The sequence below is a fragment of the Neomonachus schauinslandi genome, chromosome 10 (genome assembly GCF_002201575.2).
Source record: "Neomonachus schauinslandi chromosome 10, ASM220157v2, whole genome shotgun sequence".
NCBI classification, from domain to species: domain Eukaryota; kingdom Metazoa; phylum Chordata; class Mammalia; order Carnivora; family Phocidae; genus Neomonachus; species Neomonachus schauinslandi.
In genome coordinates this window covers 108,640,852-108,661,480 of record NC_058412.1, presented here as the reverse complement: position 1 = coordinate 108,661,480, position 20,629 = coordinate 108,640,852, and the positions used below count along the sequence as shown (strand labels likewise).

The 20,629-nt window shown below is 53.3% G+C and overlaps 2 protein-coding genes across 2 annotated transcripts in view; one reads left to right on the top strand and one right to left on the bottom strand.

Moving 5' to 3' along the window:
• The window catches only part of ATRN (attractin), a 164,307-nt gene extending 162,875 nt beyond the window's left edge, over positions 1-1,432 (top strand). Inside the window, exon 29 of the mRNA XM_021689144.1 lies at positions 1,286-1,432. Coding sequence (XP_021544819.1) covers positions 1,286-1,410 — 125 coding nt within the window. The 3' untranslated portion in view covers positions 1,411-1,432. The remainder of the gene's footprint in view (positions 1-1,285) is intronic.
• Positions 1,433-13,984: 12,552 nt separating this feature from the next.
• Positions 13,985-17,823, bottom strand: GFRA4 (GDNF family receptor alpha 4). The gene is made up of 6 exons (XM_021689251.1): positions 17,781-17,823; positions 15,592-15,937; positions 15,319-15,428; positions 15,090-15,224; positions 14,303-14,394; positions 13,985-14,129 (listed from the first exon to the last, which is right to left on the bottom strand). The coding sequence occupies exons 1-6, from the start codon at positions 17,821-17,823 to the stop codon at positions 14,049-14,051; spliced, it is 807 nt and encodes a 268-aa protein (XP_021544926.1). The 3' UTR covers positions 13,985-14,048.
• Between the last annotated feature and the right edge of the window lie 2,806 nt (positions 17,824-20,629).

The window sequence follows — 20,629 nt, the reverse complement described above, 5'->3', positions numbered from 1 at the left end:
CCTAGGGATGTGAGTTCACCTCCTAACTCAGCCTTATCCATGTCAAGGACAGAATGACCCATTGACCTGAACTCTGGAGCGTTGTTTCCTGTTACTTCCCAGCTCAGCGAACTTGGCCTGTGCTCTCTGAGAGCAAGGCCCTGGCTAGAGTAGGGAAGTGACAGGCTTGCAGTACTGTGGCCTTTCCTGCCCTGTCCTTTCCCTGATAGGCCCCATCCCCTTCAGTTCCTGATGAAGGCCGGCTCACTGCTTGAGACCCACCCCAAGTGAGACCATTCCCCCGTTTTAGATGGTCTCTTCTCTACCCCCCATCTTAGTTGGTCCTTCCTCTGGACTCTGCCTTTGCTAAACAGTGTCACTGGTGTGGATTCCCCACTGCACGCCAGGCACATAAAACCTCCCCCCCCCACTCCCCCCATTCCTCCATTTTATAGGCTCAGTGGAGTAACAGGTGGCACTAACATGGCTCATGAGGACCTCAGCTGGGCGCTGAGCCTCCACTGGCTCATTCACATGCGTTGAGAATCCAGCTCCCCCAGAACCGTGCCTTCCCCACTGAACATCAGGTTAATCAGCTCCTAGTACAAAAAGGAGAATGGAACCCACTAGACCCTAAAGCAAGGGTGGTGGGGGGGGGTGGGGCGACGAGCCAGGTACCATTCTAAGATGTTCACATGGGTTCACTCAGTGACTCCTCACACATGCCGTGTCCTGTTATTGTCCCCATTTTACAAATGAAGAAACGGAGGCATGAGGCGGTTAAAGATCCTTATGTATTCCAAAGCCTGGCCCCAGAGTCTGTCCTAACCTGTCTAGGATAGATACGAAAATAACTAGTGCTGGCTGAGTGATGTGAAATGAATCTGAATTTACTGATCAAGAGTGCTGCTTTTTCTTGGCACCCTTTTGGAGGCCCGCAGAAAAATGTAGCACTCAGAGCATGACTGCAATCTTTCTTAAATGCTCCAACTGCCAGGCAGAGCTCTTTGCTTCACTGATCTGCTGAACAGCAAGCTACATCTGTTGTGTAAAAAGTGGGGAGGGGAGAAGAATATGTGTGTGTATTTGCATCAGTAAACACTGAAAGGATTTATAAGGATTACTGAAAGCAGTGCTCGGGTGGAGGGAGGCACAACGCAGAAGGAAGGAAGGCTTTTCCCCTCTATACTTATTTATTTGCTCATTGCACCCCGGGAATGTTAAAAAAAAAAAAAGTTTTCTGAAATTATGTTTAAAGACAAAGCAAGCTGCTCCTCACCACGTGTTCCCCGTGGGCTCTCCCCAGGTCTCGCGGTGGCCAGCGCCCTCGTGGACATTTCTCAGCAGATGCCGATGGTGTACAAAGAGAAGTCAGGAGCCGTGAGAAACCGGAAGCAGCAGCCCCCCGCGCAGCCCGGGACCTGCATCTGAGGCCGGGCGGGGACTCTCCGTGAGCGAGCCGGCGGGGTGGGGGGGGCTGGCGTGCCGGCGCCGTCAGCAGGGAGGGGGCAGGCGGGGAGATGCTCCATGGAGCGGGCCGAAGACTGGAAACCCTCGAAACATCCGACTCCTCTGCATGTTCACGAGCTTTCTTTGCCGGTTTCTCCCATCTGTGCTCCAGCATCTAACCTTTTACTTTTGCATAGGAAATAATTATTTAATGGCAGGTCCAGGGGTGACCCAGTTGTTGCTGGAGGAGGCCGGGGCAGAGCCAGTGAGAGAGCTGGGAGCAACACTCAGGTTCACTTGTGGAAAACTGTTCTTGGGGCTGTCTCAACTTGCAAAAAACAGAAGATGTAGTGTTTACAAGTAGACATTCACCACCAGTTGTTCTTGAACATGGTCTTTTAAAAACTAGTCAGATGAATGAATTTGTTCTCATCTGAAGCCTGCTATCTTTTTTAAAAGATGTGCTACTTACTCTCGCATGACGTAGGCAAACCTCTCTCTTGCAGGGAGTAGCTTTTTTCTAGTTGAGAATAAACAAAGGTCCATCTCTTTTGAATCGTATCAAACTAAGGTAGAAGGGGGCTATTTTAAATGTCAAGGTCAGCAGTGTTACTTAGAATGTAAACTGATGTAATAGGTAGTTTTCTATAGCAACTTGATTAATTTATTCTTAATCCATTTGAAATCCTCTCCCTCTCTCTGTCTCTTTCCCTCTCTCATGTCTCTCTCTCTGTCTCTCTCTCTCACACACATACACACACACATACACACACACTAAGTGCCTAGACTTGAAATAGATCTAGCAATTGGAAAGTTAGTAAGCCTAAGTTTTTCCATAATTGCATTCCTACATTCTTATAAAATTTAAATAGCTACCATTGGCAATCTGCTCTTTTTCTAAAATCTAATTTGCAGCCAGGAAAGAATTTTCTCACCCCAGGGAACGTTTAACCTAGCAGCAGGGACTGAGAGGAAAGCAGAAATGACCAAACTGTGAAAGCTCCTGTTTATGTTGTTGTCAAAAGACAGGAGCACTAAATAAGGTGTGGTCCTCATGTGCCCCCTGCCCCCCGCCCCCCACTCTAGGCCTGACGTTGGCTCCAGCCCTTCTAGCCACTCCTGCCAGGACACCACAGAGGCAGGGACTCGTCCATGTTACATGTCTCCCTTGGGCAGAAAAGAGCATGCCAGCCCTTAGGATCCCTGCATCAAAGAGCAACAGTGTGCCCTAGAGCCTGCCTTGAGCTGGTGGGCCATCCTCAGGCTGCAGGTGGAATTGCACGCCCAAAGCCTGGAGAAGGACCTGGAACTGTTTGCTGGCTCTCCTTCAGGAGAGGCTCAGCTCGGCCCTTCCATCCTCCTTCCCAGCCCCGGGTGGTGGCTGTGGGCAGGGCAGTGACCACTGAGAAGGATGAAAAGCACATAGAGAATATAGATAAGGAGGAATAACCATGCCAAGTGGAAAGTGACCAAGTTGAAGTGGGGCGGGGCAGTCCTGCTCTTCTCCACAGGCCGCTGCCTGGGGGTCGTGGTGTCCCTGTGTATGGTGCTCTGTATTCCAGCATTACGTGGCAGCCTCCGCAGGTCTTTCTTCCGCTTCAAAACTTGGGGTTCTCTAGCATTACCCCGTAGGGATGGCCCTCTAGACAACCACACTCGTTTGTGAATTTGGAGAAATTAATACTCAAAAGAGCAAAGACTGCAGCTTTTCACCTTGACATGCAGTGCCTAGAGTAGGAACGCTGTCTCTTTCCCAGGCCTCGCCCATGAAAAGTTGCCTGGAAAGATGTTTTCATGGAAGTTGAACCCTAAAACACTGTCTGATGCACAAAACACCTCTACTTTGAGACTCGCCTCTCAAAAAGCTGCTTTTTCACATCATTGACAAAGAGCAGACAATTCTAGAAAAGACCCTCTTCTCTTTCAAGCTTCCCACATCCCTGCTCCACATCACGGCACCCACAGAGAGCCTGCCTCAGACTGGCGCTTTACCCCTATAATTGCCATGAGGCCTCTTGGCAGAGAGAGGGAGGCCGCTGGAGAAGGACCCCCCCACAAGGAAAATCCTTGTTTGTTCAAAGGACCAGTGTTTCTTTGGCCAAAGAAGTCTCCTCCCCATGGCTTCCCAGGCCTTGAAATAACATGCACCGTGTCCCATAGCACCTGGTTTGGTGTTTTGCTTTTCTAAAAGATAGTTTATTTTTAAAAAGGAAGGAAAAAGGAGCAAGTGATGTTTACTTCTGCTCCAACAGTGGAGAAACAGCTGAATCCACCTGCTTCTCCTTTGCAGCCAATAGCAAACAGCTTCCTCAGGGCTCAGGCCAGAGGAAGGGAGGGGCAGGAGAAAGAGGCGCTCAGCTTAGGAGCCAGTTACCAAGAGGGAATCATCTGGAACTTCAGAGAAATGCCTGCGTGTCACAGGAGAGCCTGTATATAAGTTAAAATAGTCACGAAAACATTGATGTTGCACTTGTACATAATTATACAGTAGTGTCCAGAATGTTCAGACATTCAGAGTGTACATAAAACAAAACTATGTCAATGTTATTTTTATTAAATGTAACGGTGTCTGAGTTTTACCTACTATGTTTTTGTGCCACATACCGGATATCCAAGTCTAAAGAAGTCCTCTCATTGGGCCCTGATACATTGATAACAAAACCAAAAAAAGGGGGGGGGGGCATCCCCATCATGCCAGTGTGTCCAGATGCATCTGGTCCGAATTGGTTGATTGTAAAACAGAAATCGTCTGCCGGTACACAGAGGAGAACTCAGGCGTCGAGTACATTTAAACAGCATTGTGTGAGGAGCCTTGAAGGCAGCGGGCGTGTCGCTGTCACCTGCAGGCTCTGCAGGGGGTCATGAATCTTTGTTAGCCTCTTGCTACTGTGCCTGGCCACAGATGACCAGTCTTGTCCTGAGAAGCGTTTCTCTTAGTCTCTCAGTTCGAAGACTATGAGATTTTCCAGAAAGGGGTTTTCCAGGCTGCCTTTTGTTCCGTTTGGTCTACAATTTGAATGACCATTTCCCGGGACTATGGTTTCCTGTACTGAAAACCGGGGTGGGAGTAGGATGGCCGGTTCACTGACAGATCGCTCCTGTTCCCTCCTGCGGATCCGCGCCCAGCCTGGCCTCCTGTCCGCGCCCCACTCCTCATCTTACAGCGCTCCCTGTGAGATCAGCTCGAAGAGATGGAGGAGGTGTGGAGAGAAGGCAAGCCACACTTCCCCCCCAGCCTCCCCCGAGCTGCCCTGGAGGAAAAGCAGCCCTGGGCAGGAAAACAGCAGAACATCTGGGGGTGAGGCCTGAAGCCCCCGATGGGAGACGCCCCGACCGGGAAGCCCGGGGCGGACGTGGACGCACGAGAAGACCAGAGCCCTCTCGGTAGAAAGAAGACATGGGACCTTTTCAGTGCAACTCGCTCCGTCAGTTCAACGGAGTGTATCTGGGGGAGGGGGTGGGGGTTCACTTCCTCCGGTGCTGGTGTCATTTTTGAGAACACCTTTGATCCTTTAGTCTCTCTCATCCATCCACACCCTCAGTGAATACTCCCTGAGCACTTACTAACAACCTGAGCTAACGCTAGGGCAGTGACCAAGACGGAAAGAAGTTCTTTGGAATTACAGCAAAGCCCAGCTCGCGCCCCTCATCCCAGGAGACCTTTCCTCGTGGCGGTTTCTGTGAGAATTGGCCGCCCTGAGGACAGACCCAGGAAGGCAGAGGGTCTGTCCTGGGGCCGAGCACCAGCTCTCAGTCTGAGATGTGTGCCCAATTTACCAAGCTCGGCTCCAACCATAAAAATCACCGTGATGGCAGGCCCGCCAAGAGACGTTTGCCCGGAATCGTTCAAACTCCTGAACACCCTTACCTGCAGGGAGATGATCTGGAGTGGAGAGGAGAACTGGCGCCTTCTCTTTCAAAGGCAATAATGGAATTGACTTTCAGAAACTGAAATTTGTGCACAAAACATTCTAAACACTAGTGAAGCCTGTTTCGTTGAACTAATTCTGGCTCTGGAAATGTTTTTGTTTTATAGGTATTTACAGTTTTTGTTTTTGTTTTATTTTTGGTTTGGATTCAAGCTTAGTTTGTTAATATGTATAATTTAGCATTTCTTGCACTCATGTAAATATGGAGTAAGTATTGTAAACTATTTCATTGCTGGGGACTGTGGGTGTTATACATACATTTAGGACTGCAATTTTTTGGTATTTTTTGTATTGTAAAATAACAGCTAATTTAAGCAGGAACAAGAGAATTAAGGGAGGTCTGTGCATTTTAAACACAAATGTGAAGAACTTGTATATAAACAAAAGTAAATACTATAATACAAATTTTCTTCTGAAATAAAAGTAGATCTGGTAAAAATGCGGTTTTTGCTCCAAGTGTTGAATTTTGATTTTGTGTTGTTTTCCTTTATTTTTACAGTCTGGTCATTAGAACCTTACGAAAAGGGGGGAAAATGCTTAAAATGGTTATCAGTTTTCAGACTAAGAGGAAGCACTTGGCATTGAGTGAAGGTCAAGGTATAAAACCAGCAGGGTGGGCACCTCGGCTACCTCTTGGGGTGACGGGGTACAGAGAGCCCTGCGCAGCTTGTGAGCAGACTCCCAGCGTCCCCACTGTAGCTGGCGTTGCCCTTGAAGCGACCGGGGGGGGGGGGGGGGGGGCGCGGGGAGGAGATCGGTGTGCAGGGCAGCTCTGCCCTGGCATGGGAGGGTCCCCGGGGAAGGGGCCTGGCGGGGGCTGGGTGCAGCCCAGGCACCCCAGCTGCCCTTGGTCTTTCATCTTCTCGTTCTCTCATGGGTTCCTGAACGTTTAGGTTTTCCAGACTGCTCAGTCTCGGGTGTGCTGACAGGTTGAGTACTCCACGGCCACAGCGTTGTCCTTGGTTCGGAAGTTTTGATCTTCTTCTCACCCAGAAAGCTGTGTCTGTGGGTGCGGCACCTGTGTGTGGAGCAGGGTCAGAATGGTGCACTTCGGCGCCCTGGTGTGGAGTGCAGGAGCCCCAGCAGGAAGGTCGGCATAAGGGGGGTGGAGAACCGAAGAGGAGACACAAGGAAATGCTGTGGTTGCTGGAGGGGAGGGAGGCCGGGGCACCAGGTCCCGCCAGCCCACCAGCGCTTGGGACTGGGCTGGGGAGGTAAATGGTTGGTCTGGTGGCCACTGCCAGGGTGGAGAAGACCATGAAACTGTTCAGTGGGGGAGGGCTGTGGGAGCCACCAAGTGCTTAAGACAGGATGAAAACCTGGGAGTGTGTGGTTTGTGGCAGAAACAACACCGTGTGCTCACCAAACCCGTTAGATTTTGCCATTGGACCCCCCCCCCGGGGGGGGGCCATAAACTGAGCTGTGGCCAAAGAAGGGATGGACACCAGTGCTCCCGCATGGGACTCCCTGGAGGTCAGGTGCCAAGGTTGGAAGGCATGTGGGTCACTGAGTCACCAGTTAGAGGCAAGTCACCTGCTCAGCCAGAGCTGTGTGCTGGTCTTTGCCTCACTAAAAGGAAACTTCCACTCTAACTGATCCACTGAGATTGGGGGTTTATTACCACAAGTGGCTTTTCTTACTCTCGCTGATAGATTGGTACCCTGAAACTCAGGGCAACCGTCACCAAAACCTAAAATGCAGGGTTTTGGCTTAGGTCGTGGCCAGGTGGCAGGCAGGGAGCAAACATGGCGGCAGCAGAACAGCTGGGGTCCCCGCCAGGCAGGCGCAAAACATCTGGTGAGGCTGTTCAAGTTCAGCCGTCTACATGTCTGCTGAGTTTTTAGCTCAGAGGGAAGAAGGTCAAAAAAGAAACAAAGAAAGAAAGAAACCCAGAATGTGGCATGTGTTGTTATTGGCTGCTTTTGGCGAGGCACCACAAGGAGGAGTTGACTTCCAGAAAGAATTAGCCAGTTTACAAGCCAAAGGGAAAGGGATGGAGGATCCTGAAATCCAGAGTCTTGCAGTGCTGGAAAAGCCAACTCCTCCTGCTTCTGGCCTCCAAACACTAAGAGGCGCTCATGACCCACAGAGACCCAGTAATTCTCGGCCTCCCAGGGTGAGAAGCAGGTGGAGGGTGTGGTCTTCCCGCCTGGGCCTCGGAACCTCAAGGCCAGCATCTTGAGGGAGAGGCAACAAGGAAGCAAAGATAGAAAGCCAACTTGAGAACTGCGTCCAGGAAAGAATCAGGAATGTCATCACTGACCCTGGGTCTGCCTGGGAAATAAATAAAAAGCGTAGGTTTGGGGGGCTCCTGGGTGGCACAGTTGGTTAAGTGTCCGACTCTTGATTTCAGCTCAGGTCATGATCTCAGGGCGGTGAGATCAAGCCCCGAGTCAGGCTCCGTGCTCAGCCAGGAGTCTGTTTCTCTCTCTCTCTCCCGTCTGCCCTTCCCCCGCTTGCTCTCTCTAAAATAAATAAATCTTTAAAAAAAAAAAAAGTGTAGGTTTTTGAGGGAATGACGTTGCCAAAGAAACCGTTAGTCTGACCTTTAAAAATGTAAACAGCCAACCAACACTGTGATTCATTAGAACCACGCGCAGGCAGGAGATGGTTGTGCAAGCTATGTCTGAGGGCACACGCCGCGGGGCCCCAGAGGATTTCAGAATCGCCGCATGTCTGCCATCCTCCTCCTCCCTGCGTGAGTGTCCTTCCCTGTCTGGCCACTATCTGCTGGCCAGACATTGCGTAGGGACCAGGGATTTCAGGGAACGAAACAGACAAAAATCCCTGTCCTCGTGGAGCGTACAAGGCAGTTGGGGAGACAGGTAATGGATACAACGTCAGATGGTAAGTTCTGTGAAAGAACAGAGGCAGTAGGGGGCAGAAAGTGCGGGGTGGGGGCGGGGGGGAGGGATTGCTCTTTAGTGGGACAGGGGAGGCCGTTCTGACAGGTGACAGCTGAGCAGAGAGCTGAATGAAGGTGTTCGGGACAAGAACACGAGTGTTCGGGACAAGAACACGAGTGTTCGGGACAAGAACAACCAGAAATGGAGGGAGCAGCAGGTGCAGAGGCCTAGAGGTAGGGCATGCCTGGTGGGTCTGAGCTGGTCCAAAGTGGCCAGAGTGGCTAAAACAAAGTGGGCTACCCTAGCAGTCCTGGGAGTTGGGCCTGGCCGGGGCCTGCGGGGCATAGTTCTCAACTGGCGGAGGACCACCCCCTGGGGGACATTTGGGGAAGAGGTAAGGGCCCTTTTGGTTATTGCATTGCCCGGGGAGGTGCTGCTATGATTTAGTGGGTGAGCCTGAAGGTGGTCATCCTGTGACACATGGGACTGTGCCACCCAACCAAGAACTGACCCACCTCCCCCTCGATTTTGAAACGTCTTGTTGGGTATTTGTGTAGATGAGAAAACCTGTTCCTAATCATCTAAGTGTGGAACCCAACCCGGTTACAAACACAAGGATCTGAGAGCTGGTTTGATGCAGCCAGTTTCCCAGAAATGCAACTATGGTGTAAATCAAGGGAAGACCACATTTCATTTCCTTCAAAACTTTACCCAGAGCCGGTCATCATTTTGGAAAATGCTGTCCCCAACGGCACTGTCCTTCCTGGTGTCTGAGCCCCCAACCCCACCCACACACGCGTGCGGGGTGCAGACACACCCCGCAGCCCCATGTTGCTGGCTGGGTAACACACCTGACGAGAATTCCCTTCCGTCCTGTGTCGCCAACACAAAAAAGGGACAGACCGGAAGACCTGCTGACCATATGCAACATCCTGACGTCCTGCACGGGGAGCTGGGGACAACCTGGCTCAGGGCCCATTTACACACCCAGTAGGCCCTTCCTCATTTGCTTAATCCTGATCCCATGAGGGCTTAGCTTCTGAGGTTGTGTATTTTGTTCTGGTGTGTACTCATCTTAATTATTCTCTCTGTATCTTCTGCCTTGGACTGGAGGCTCCTTTGAGTGTGGGGTGACATGTTCTTGGCAAAACAGCTTCCCAAGACATCCTTCAACTCACGCCTTCCAGGGCCTGGAGGCCAGCAAGACAGGGCCACAGCTCTGTCTCCTGTCACACGCATGCCGAGCTCACTGGCAAGTTGCTGTCCAGCTGGGGAATGTCTCCTGAAGCCCCACATGGCCCCTGTCCTCCTGCTACTCTGGAAATCTAACCGAACAGTGTCCACACTTCCTCGAAAAATGAGCTGCTCCTGGGAGTTTGGCCCTGCCTGACTCAGCTATGCGGCGGAGAGGGCAGGAGGGGGCAACAGGCAGATTCTGTATCAACCCAGGCCCCAAGCCAGAGTGGACATTCATGAGCCATGAAGTTTCCACTCATAAATCCATGGATGCTTCTAGCACCTGCCTTTCTGCCTGACCCCCTCCCCCGCCCCCAGCCACCTGCCAGCTAGAGGCTCAGTGCTGACAGCAGCTAGCAGAGGCCCAGTCACGGGGACGAGGCCAGGGCTGCACACGAGAGAATGATGGCAAGCAGGTTACCTGGAAGGACACGGAGGCCGACACGCAGATGTGGACGAACAGGGCAGGACCCATTCCTGGTCATGGGGGCCGCAGCGGGACTCAGCCTTGAGGTGTCTGGCCAGACTTAACACCGTGTATGAGGCAGACCTTTTCAGGTAGAAGTGACAGAAACTGAACTCCGACAACTCTCGGCTTCCTGGGGCTGCTGTGACAAATTCCCCAACCTCGGTGGCTTAAAACAGAAATTCATTCTCACAGTTCTGGAGGCCAAAAGTCCGGAATCTCAGTGTTGACGGGCTTGCGCCCCTTCCAGAAGCTCTGGGGAGAACCCGTTCCCGGCCTCTTCTAGTTTCTGGTGGCCGCCGGCTCTCCTGTCTCTGCTCTGTCCTCACATCATCTCTCTGATCTCCCCCTGCCTCTAAGGATGCACAGGACTGCATTTAGGGCCCCGCTCGGATAATCCAAGATAAGCTCCTCCTGCCCAGATTCTTGATCACATCTTTTGCTACATTAGGTAACATTCACTCTTCTGCCAGCATCTAAGGTAACAATCACAGGTTCCAGGGCTTAGGATGTGGACATAGCTTTGGGGCCGCCATTCAGCCCATTCCAACAACAAAACCCTCGGAAAGTCAGCGGGCCCAGGGGTGGCCAGAGGGTGGCCTCTGTAAGCCACGGTGCCCGGTCCCCTCCTCTTGGCTTCTGTCTTCAGAGCTGCCTGGGGCCACGCCCCAATGGCCCCAAGCCTCCCGCATGGGACCGTTCCCTCGGGGGAAGAACAGAGAGCCAGAAAGCAGGAGCCCTGAGACCTTTCGTTTTCCCGCTGCTCCCAATAAGGGGCGCCTGGGTGGCTCAGTCGGTTAAGCGTCTGCCTTCGGCTCAGGTCATGATCCCCTGGGATGGAGCCCCACGTCGGGAAGCCTGCTTCTCCCTCTCCCACTCCCTCTGCTTGTGTTCCCTCTCTCGCTGTGTCTCTCTCTCTCTGTCAAATAAATAAATAAAATCTTAAAAAAAAAAAAAAAGGAAGCCTCCTTTCCGCGGCACGCTGACATTAAAGCAGCTCTATTCGGTTCAAGCCCGCGCCTGAGTTGGAGAGAAGTACAGAGGGGAGACAGCCACAGGGCCACTGTTTTCAACTAAGTGCTGCTCTTTTTTTCATCTTTGCAATCTTTTGAAAGGTATATGCCTATATTTTACTCTAATTATCCGAGTAAAAAAAAAAAAAAATGAAGTGATGGGGGCGCCTGGCTGGCTCAGTCGGTAGAGCACACGACTCTTGATCTTGGGGTTGTGAGTTCGAGCCCCACGTGGGGTGTAGAGATTAAATAAACAAACAAACAAACAAACAAACTTTTAAAAAATGAAGTGCTAGAGTTTAACACACCGGCACCTGTGGCCCGTCATGCAGAAGACCCGTAATCCTTCATCTGGGCCACCGCGCCATCACGGTGAACAGCTTTCACCCCGCCGCCGCAGCTCCCAGCCCACATAAACGGTCTCTCCCCAGCCCACACACAGGTGCCCGTTCCCATGCAGGTGAAGAGAGTCGAGAACATTCCTTCTTTGTGAAGTGAGAAGAGGCTGGACTCGGAGCTTCCCTCTGCCCATCAACCCCCCACTTCTCTTCCTCTGGAGAACTGTCCTTCCCATTCCATGTGATCTTTTTGGGCCGACTGGAAGAGGCTTATGACGCTGGGCCTACTGGGGTCCTGCCTGACTCAGTCCACAGATGATGGGAAAGAGACGTGCCTTTCTCTGCTGAGGTTCCTAAAAGGAGAGACCGCAGCTGTGCAGCTGTGGACGGCTCTTGCCCACCCTGCGGTGAGAGAGCCTGCCTGGCCATGGAGGAGGCCATGCGCAGACCAACGGGGCCACCAGCACTCGAACCCCTGGACGCAGCCGTGCCTGAAGCCGGACTGCTCAGCTGCCTACCCCAGCACGTCTGGTTTGTGTTTGGTTCCGATAAGATTACTGGCTGGAGTGGCCAGGCTGGTTGGTAGTTGCTGCATGTGGTGTCTGTGGGTTTGTTCTGAGTGCTAAATACAGAGTCTCAGAGCCAGTGGCTCTTTTTCTGGTCAGGACAGCCCCAGGCCTGGGCTTTGGTGTGATCTGCACTGAACCCTTGTGTCTAAGGTCAGGTTCTCCAGAAACCAAGCCCAAGACAGGGATTCTCAGGATGTTTTAGGAGAGCGAGTGCCCTCTGGGGAACCTCTGAGTGAGGGAGGCAGGAGCCGGTAGGGGAAGGTGCTAGGCTGTGGTCTCAGCCGAGATCTAGCTTCAGCTCCATCCCACAGGGAGCTCTGGAGCATGCATGGCGCACAGAATCGCCACTCGGCCGCATGGCTGCAGGCTACCTCAGGGAGCAAAGGGTATCTTTACAGGCATTTCTTCTAGAGCGGGGGAAGCTGGGAGCGGGGTTAGCACCCAACGTCCCCAGCAGCTTGGCCCAGAGAAGTCTCTGAGCAAGGCGCCAACAACGTGCCCTTCCATCGCTTTCGTGGCCCCTGACAAGCCTCAACCCGCTTTGAGAAACAGCGGCCCGGAGACTCTGTAACCCTTCCCTCATCAGGGTCTCCAAGCTCTTGAGAAAGAAGGAAGCGGGAAGAAGACTTCGTACTTGGCCGCCACTGCTCTGCCTTCTCCTCCCGAACATCTTCGCAGACCTGCACATGAACACAATGCCCCCGGCACGCGCGGGTCCACACCGGCCACACACAAGTGCTTGTGAAAACAGGACACATTTCCCTAGACTCCAGGAAAGAATTCAACTCTCCCCATGGACAGAAGCAGGCAGAATATGTGGAAATGAAACAACAACAACAACAAAATGACCATCACTCTAAAGTGTCTGTCAGGGCTGGGCTCTGTGCACACTGAGGAGGGGGTCTCCTAAGTGATCCCGGGGCTCCCTGGCCCCCCAGAAGTGGCAGTGAGACAATCAGAGACTATGTTTGGCTGCAAATGACAGATGTCTGTGGAGAAACAGGCTTAAACAAACTAAAGGTATTATTTTTCTCATATAATGAAGAGTCTAGAGGGAGGCAGATGGAGGCTGGGACAGTGGCTCCACAATGTCACGTGGCTCCGTTTTCAAAATGGCACCCATGTCCCCAGACATGGCCACCAAGTTCTGGGCAAGAAGAAGGGAGAGGAGGCTAAAGGCTGAAGGGTCCAGTCAACAAGTCTTCTCCTGTTTCAAGAACTCTCCTGGAAGCCTCACCTGTGACTTCCACTTATGACCAGGACTGTGTCCCATAACCACCTCCTGGCTGCAAGGGAGGCTGGGAAGCATAGTTTTTGAATCTGAGTACTAGCAAAGAAGACAAAGCAACAGAAATCTCTGCCACCAGGATCTAACAGTTGATTCAGTTTGGCCTCGTAGGTGAGCAGAGGTAGCCCAGGTTGGTTCTGAGACCATCTGAGGTCACACAGGACAGCAGAAGCATACCCCCCTGTGGCTGACCTGGTCTCCAGGCTCCCAGGACAGATCACATGAAAGCAAGGCCAGTCTCAGTGCATGTGGGTTTATTGAGCTAGGAACGCCATTCGTAGTGCTAGGTTAACCCATAGGAAAGATGGTCATGTGACCAGTGCAACACAGGGGACTGGATCCTCACTCCAGGTGGTGCCCACCAACCAGCGGATCATGGTTGGGAAGAACCTTACCAACATTAGTCAGTGGGGCCTAGGTGGCTATCATGACCGGTGGTACCTCCCTGGGAGGGTGCCATGAAAGCCTGCAGCGTCCAAAACAGTTTTACCTGAAGTCTCTTCAGATGTACTCCTTAGGGCATGTTCTGGTTGGGGAAGCTGGTAAAAGCTCTTAAAATTCTGGGAATTTGTATGGTTTCCGACTTCTAGGTGATCTGGGGCCCCAGCGAGCCTCAGCTACACAGGTGACCCCGTCCCATCCCTACCCTGTGGGAGAACCCAACTGTTCGAAGGTCAGTGGAGAGAGGGACCTACAACCAAGAAACCCACTGAAAGGGAAACTATGGGCTTTGCATCAGGCCCTCAACCCACATCCCTCACTCGAGGAGACAGGCACACAGGGTGTCCAGACCTAAAAAGGGCAGCAGGGCAAGAGCACTGAGACCAGCTTGGGAGGCAAGCCAGTCCATTTTCAGTGGGGCAGTAGGGTGCAGATGGGGCCCTGTACCCCAGGCAGGATGGGACAGTGATGTTGTCCAAGGTCAGCTGTCCTAGTCAGAGCAGCGGCTGCAGAGCCAGGACAGGGAGCATGGAGAGCAGGGAGCTCCCAACCAGGAGCCCATCTGCGGAGGACACCTTGGGGGTGGGAGCAGAATGTGGACTTGAGGCAGAAGCTGGGCTCTGCTCTCTGCCTCCACCACCTCCATCCCAGGCCACTCATGCCTTCATCGAGGCCCACCTGGAATGGACGTGTGTGGAAGGAGCCAGTGCAAGGGGCTGCCAGCTCACCATCCCCTCCTTACACCTACTTGCAGGAGGCTGTGCTCAGGGTCCTGGTGGACATCTGGCCGGTCCTGCAGGATTGGAGGCCACCCAGCATCAAAGGCCTGTATGGCACCATCTAAGGAGGAAGGGGTCCAGGGTGGGCTAGGCTGGGAAACCCCAGCACAAGGCCCAGCTCCTCGGGGACAAACAGAGACCTCTGGCATCCTGCGGCAGGGCGGGAGGATAGGACATCTGCAAGGACTGGCTTCTGGAATGGAAGGTGCATGACAAGGAATAACAAAATAGGGACATCTGTGCCACTAGTCCCTTACAAACTGTCACCCTCACAGGGAAGGGTGCCGATTAGCAGCCCCATACTACAGATGGGCACAAAAAAGCTTCGAGGAGTTGACTAACTCTAGGCTGCTAAGTGGCAGAATGGACTTCACAGGCCACCCAGTTTATTCAGACCCAAAAGGCAAGATCACCAATGGGGACGTTGGGAGTGCCCTGGGGGTGGGAGCACCTCAGAAGTGGCGATCTAGAATTTCGCCTAGTTGCATTCCAGGAACTCGGAAACCTGTGTTGACTGCCCCCCACCCGCCCGCCCGCAGGGTCACCAGCCTAGACATCGCGAAGATCCTACTTTGATCTGTGACCTGGTCTCCGGAGAGAACTGGGCGCGGATGTCTCGAGGGGCAGGTCGACAGCAGAGGGGGTGTGCACCCGCGTGGCTGCCGCAAACAACCTGTTTCCTCACCGCTAAAATAAGGTGCCGCCAGCCTGAACCTGGGAAGGGGCGGTCAGCGCCGCCCCGCCCGGGCCCCTCACCCAAGCAGCGGTTCCTGGTGAAGAGTCCCCGGAAGGCTTCGCACTCCTCACGCCGGTTTCCGCTGGCTCCGCAGTCGCACCAGGGCGCCACGCGCGCGCTCGCGTTGTCCACATAGTTGGGAGTGACCGCGGTGCCTGCGGGGACGCCGAGGGCTGGGTAATCGGCCCACCCAGGCGGAGGCAGCCCCGGGAGAGCCCCAGCCCGCGCCCGGATCCCGGCAGTGCGTACCCACGAGGCCCGCGTAGGCGCGCAGGCAGCGGGGGCCCTGATCCCGCAGGCAGCCGTCGGGGGTGCTGGGGGCGGGCGCGCAGGAGGCCTGGAAGGCCAGGAGGCGGGGCCTGCGCGGCGCGACCGGAGGGCGATGAGCGGGAGGCCCCGCCCGGCCCCGCCCAGTCCCCGCCCCGCTGCTCCCACGGCGGTGCGCACCTGCGACCCAGCCCCGCCCCGCCTCCGCCCCATCCTACGTAGCGCCCCCCGCCCCCCGCCCCCCGTCCCCCGCACCGGCAGATCTGGCTGTGCTCGCAGGTGTCTAAGGGTGCGAGGCAGGAGGGCGGCGCCGGGCCGGGCCCCGCGAAGGCGCAGGAGGGCACGAAGGTCTGGCGCCGGCGCTCGGCGCACGCGGCGTTGACGCACGGGCAGAAGAGCAGCGCGTGGGTGAGCGCGGGCGGCCCGCGGGCGAAGAAACGGCGCAGGGCGCGGCGGCAGCGGGCGCGGGGGCAGCCCCCGGACGCGGCCCGACCCAGGCACTGAGCCACGTATTCGGTGCGCAGCCGTTGGCACCGCGCGTCCGCCGTGCACGCCTCGGCCGCGTCCAAGCATCGGTTCCGTGCGGCCGAGCTGGGTGACCCTGGTGGAGGGGCGGGCAGCTGCAGTTCTCCGCGAGCCCCACCAGTGCGCTTCGCCCTCCGAAGATGCGGGGCGCGCGGAGCCCGCGGAGCGCAGAGTGTGGCTCGAAGGCGTGACCGACTGGCGCTGACCGGCCCTCTGTCGCGCGGATGGGCGGCCGCCGGCTCTGGGGAGTCTTGCTACGCGTCACGGGTGGAAGGGGCGCACCAAGACTCGGCCCGGCCTCCCCCAGACGCTGAAGCCCATCCTCCCCAGGCACCACTCCTTCCGCAGAACGACCAGACCCATTCAAAGAGGGGGTCCGCGGGGCTCCTGCCACTCTCACAGGCCCCACCTGACGCGGGAAGCAGAGCAAGGCTTCTGGGGACTTGGCTAATGGACATTTATCAGAAACGGCGTTGAGGACACGCTGGGACACCTGAGCTTTTTTCCTTTCTTCTCCTCCCTTCCCCAAAGACACCCTTTGAGTGAATCTATTGGTTTCTGGGTCCCCCTCCTTCCAGACCTTCTCATGCGCCTCCTTCTGCCCCTTACCGCGGGCGTCTTGCCCTTCCAGTCCCTTCTGATGCTCCGTTCTCGTGCATCTCCCGTGCTGCCCCATCTGGACTCTGGCTTCCCCTGACCCCTCCGCTCTCCTCCAGCCAGGCAAAAGAGGGATTCCCCGAAGGCGCTCTGGGCACTGGAGGGCCCATTTAGACCTGGCTGCCAGGGTGTGGACTCCAGAGAAGTCCCTCCCGTCAGGCCACAGGGCTCTGTCCTGAGCCACAAGGCCCAAGAGTCCATGATAGGCAGCACTCTGCTGGGATCTGGCAGCCCCCTCCTAGGACCTGGGTCACCAAAACCAGGCTACCCCCGCCCCTCTCGGGGCTCTCAGCCCCTGGGAACACCACAGTCTTGGGGAAGTTTTCCAGCCTGGCCCCACATCCTTCTCACTGGGTGTGTGGAGGGAGGCGGCTCCTGCCTCAGGTCTGGGAGCAGGGTCCCCATCTGGCCCTGGCCCCCTCTTTCAGGATCCACGGATAGGATGGCGGGAGCCACAGTGATTCTCTCGCTGTGGCTGCAGGCAGGATGAATAGATACCAAGGGCTTAGGATGAGTAAGTATGTGGGGAGGGTGGACAGGAGAGGGGGGAGCCCTCCCTTCCTGTGTCCTCCCCTCCCCTCCCCTTCCCTCCAGGACCCCAGGAGCAGACAAACTCTGCCCTCTGTCGCAGCCAAGCCCCTCACGTGCCCGGGCTTCAGCCACACAGCAGTAGCACTTAGCGTCACCTGAGGTCTTGGTCCCACCTCTGCTCCTTTGCTTAGGGGTGTCCCTCTGCCAGGAGTACCCTTGCCTCATCTTTACCCTCCAAACAGCACGTCTCAGCTCCAGTATCTCGTCTGCCTTACACCTTTGTCAGATTCCATTCTCCCCACCCCGCTCCACCCGGTAAAGTGACCCCCCCCCCCCCCATTCCCCGATGCCCCAGCTGGGGAAGGGGAAGCCAAGCTGTTGGAATAGCAGATGCGTGGCACCAGGGAACGAGTGTGAAGCTCCAAGACTGAAGATGGAGAGGAGGGGCTGAGGGAAGGGTAAGAGAGGTGGGAGAGGGGACCCAATAGGAAAAAGAAGGTTTCTGGGACTGGGGTACAAAGACGGGACTTTGGGGTGGAGAGTGGCGGGCTGCACGGCACACTGCAGGGCTGCCCCGGGTGCCGGCACACCCCGTATACAGGTCTCATGCCTGTGCCCCTTATTGTGGTTCTGGTTTTTTCCAGATCATCCTCTTAACCCCTCTCTCTGTCCCTGAAGATCGGACAAAGAGGCCAGTGTTGAGGGCTCTCGGGGAGCAGGTGGCCACTCACCCAGCAACAGCAGCAGCATTGCGGGCGCCAAGCAGAGGCCCATGCCGGGCAGCAAACGGGAGGATGACTGAAAGCAGAATCCCAGCGGGACAGGTGTCCCCTTCCCAGCAGCGCCCGAGCCTTTGGCAGGGGGGACCCCGAGTGCCGGTGCCGACGCGAACACTCCCATGGGGAGGAGCCCTTGTAGCGGGAATGACGCCCCGCCCCACTGAGTCCCCACCCCAGGCTCTGCCTTCAGGTAGGTCCAGGAGCCACGGAACCCAGCACCCGCATGTGCCTAGGTGGAAACACACACAGACACACACACACACAGAGACAAACACACACACACACACACACACACACCCAAGGAGACCTTGTCTCCCATGCCAGACTGTTAACTTTATGAAACATCATTGTTCTTTCCCTTCTTTTATAATTCTAACTTTTTATTATTAACTAATCTTAGACTTGAAGAAAAGTTGCTAACAAAAATGTTAGTGTTCCCCTTATATATATCTTTCTCAGGATGGCTTTGGCTATTCGGGATCTTTTGTGGTTCCATACAAATTTTAGGATGATCTTTTCTATTTCTGTGAAAAATAACATTGGAATTTTGATACGGATTGCACTGAATCCATAAATGGCTTTGGGTAGGACGGACCCTTTAACAATGTTAATTCTTCCCGTTCATAAGCACGGAATATCTTGCCATTTATTTGTTTCTTCTTCAATTTCTATCATCAGAGTCTTGTAGTTTTAAGTGCACAGGTCTCTCACCTCCTTGGTTAAATTTATTCCTTAGTATTTTTTTATGCTATTGCAAATGGGATCGTTTTGTTTCTCTTAAAGATAATTTGTCAGTGAATAGAAGCCCACCTGATTTCTGTATGTTGATTTTGTATGCTGTAACTACCAAATTTGGGGATTAGTTCTAATCATTTTTGGTGGAGTTTTTCGGGTTTTCTATATATAAAATCGTGTCATTTGAGCGCCTGGCTGGCTCATTTGGAGCATGTGGCTCTTGATCTCGCAGTTGTAAGTTCAAGCCCCACATTGGGTGTAGAGATTGCTTAAAAATAAAATCTTTTAAAAAATAAAATGAAATCATGTCATCTGCAAACAAAGATAAATTTACTTCCCCTGTCTGATTTGAAGGTCCTTCATTCCTTTTTTCCCTAAGTGCTCTGACTCAGACTTCTAGCACTATGCTTCATGGGAGTGGTTGGAGTGGGCATCCTTATCTTGTTCCTGATCTTAGAGGGAAAGCTTTCAACTTTTCACCAGTGAGTATGATGTCAGCTGTGGGTTTGTAATTATCTGGCCTTTGTTATGTTGAGGTTTATTCCTCCTATAGCCAGTTTTTTGGAGTTTTTAATCATGAAAGGATGTGGTACTTTGTCAAACGCTTGTCCTACATCTATTAAGATGATCATATGATTTTTATCTTTCTATTAATGTGGTGTATCACATTTGCTGATTTGCATATGTCAAACCACCCTCGTATCTCAGCAGTAAATCCCGCTTGATCATGGTGTATGATCCTTTTATTTTATTTTTTTTTAAGATTTTATTTATTTATTTGAGAGAGAATGAGATAGAGAAAGAGAGCACATGAGAGGAGGGAGGGTCAGAGGGAGAAGCAGACTCCCTGCCGAGCAGGAGCCCGATGCGGGACTCGATCCAGGGACTCGATCCAGGGACTCCAGGATCATGACCTGAGCCGAAGGCAGTCGCTTAACCAACTGAGCCACCCAGGCGCCCGGTGTATGATCCTTTTAATGTGCTATTGAATTCACTTTGCTAATATTTGGTTGAGAATTTTTGCATCTGTATTCATCAGGGATACTGGTTTGTAGTGTCCTTGTATTGTATTGTATTTCTTTTTATTTCCTTATCTGGCTTTGGTATCAGGGCAATGCTGGTTTCCTAAAGTGAGTTTGGGAGTGTTCCCTCCTCTTTGAATTTTTTGGAAGAGTTTGAAAAGGACTGGCATTAATTCTTCCTTAAATGTTTAGTAGAATTCATTAGTGAAATCATCTGGTCCTGGGCTTCTAACTTCTTTTGTTTTTTTTTTTTTTTTTTTTTTAAAGATTTTATTTATTTATTAGAGAGAGAGCACATGAGAGGGGGAAGGGTCAGAGGGAGAAGCAGACCCCCCGCTGAGCAGGGAGCTGGGCTTCTAACTTCTTAACGTGGACCTTTATCCCACTGACTTTCAGCTCTCTTTGAAAAAAAAAAAAAAAAATACTGTGGTCATAAATTTTCCTCAAAGTACTGCTTTCATGGCATACCCAATTTTTGATCATTCGATTTTTATCATGCAATGTTTTTCTCTTTATCATGCAATTTTAAGTATTAAAGACATGTAATATAAGTGGGAGTCCCATAGGATCCAGACACCCCCCCCCCAAGGGTGAGAGTGTGGGGAGCTGTATTAATCATGTTCTTTATTTTCTGTATTTTATGATGGTTTGACATCTTGGTTTGATGGGGGTGGGAGGGGAGGGAGCTTGCTGACTAGGGGAGAGACTGCCTCTAACCCTAAGTCCTAGAGTTCATGAAAATTTGCCTATGAATATGTCTTTCACATGCAGACCAATCAATCCTGAGTCCATACCCCCAACCACCTCCTTTTTCCTAACCTTTACCAAGCCGGCATTTGCCCTGCCCTAAATCACCACAGGGCCAGTACCAGACCATTAGAGACCACTCCTATACCACACGGCTGGCCAGTCCTGAGGCGTTTATCTTGCCCTTCCTTGCCTTTCCTGCACAAACCTTAGTATAGGCTCTCCCCTTACTCCTGCTTCTGCCTCCCCTCTGAACCTCGTGCTTCCCCATGTGGCCCTGCATGGCCTGACATGACC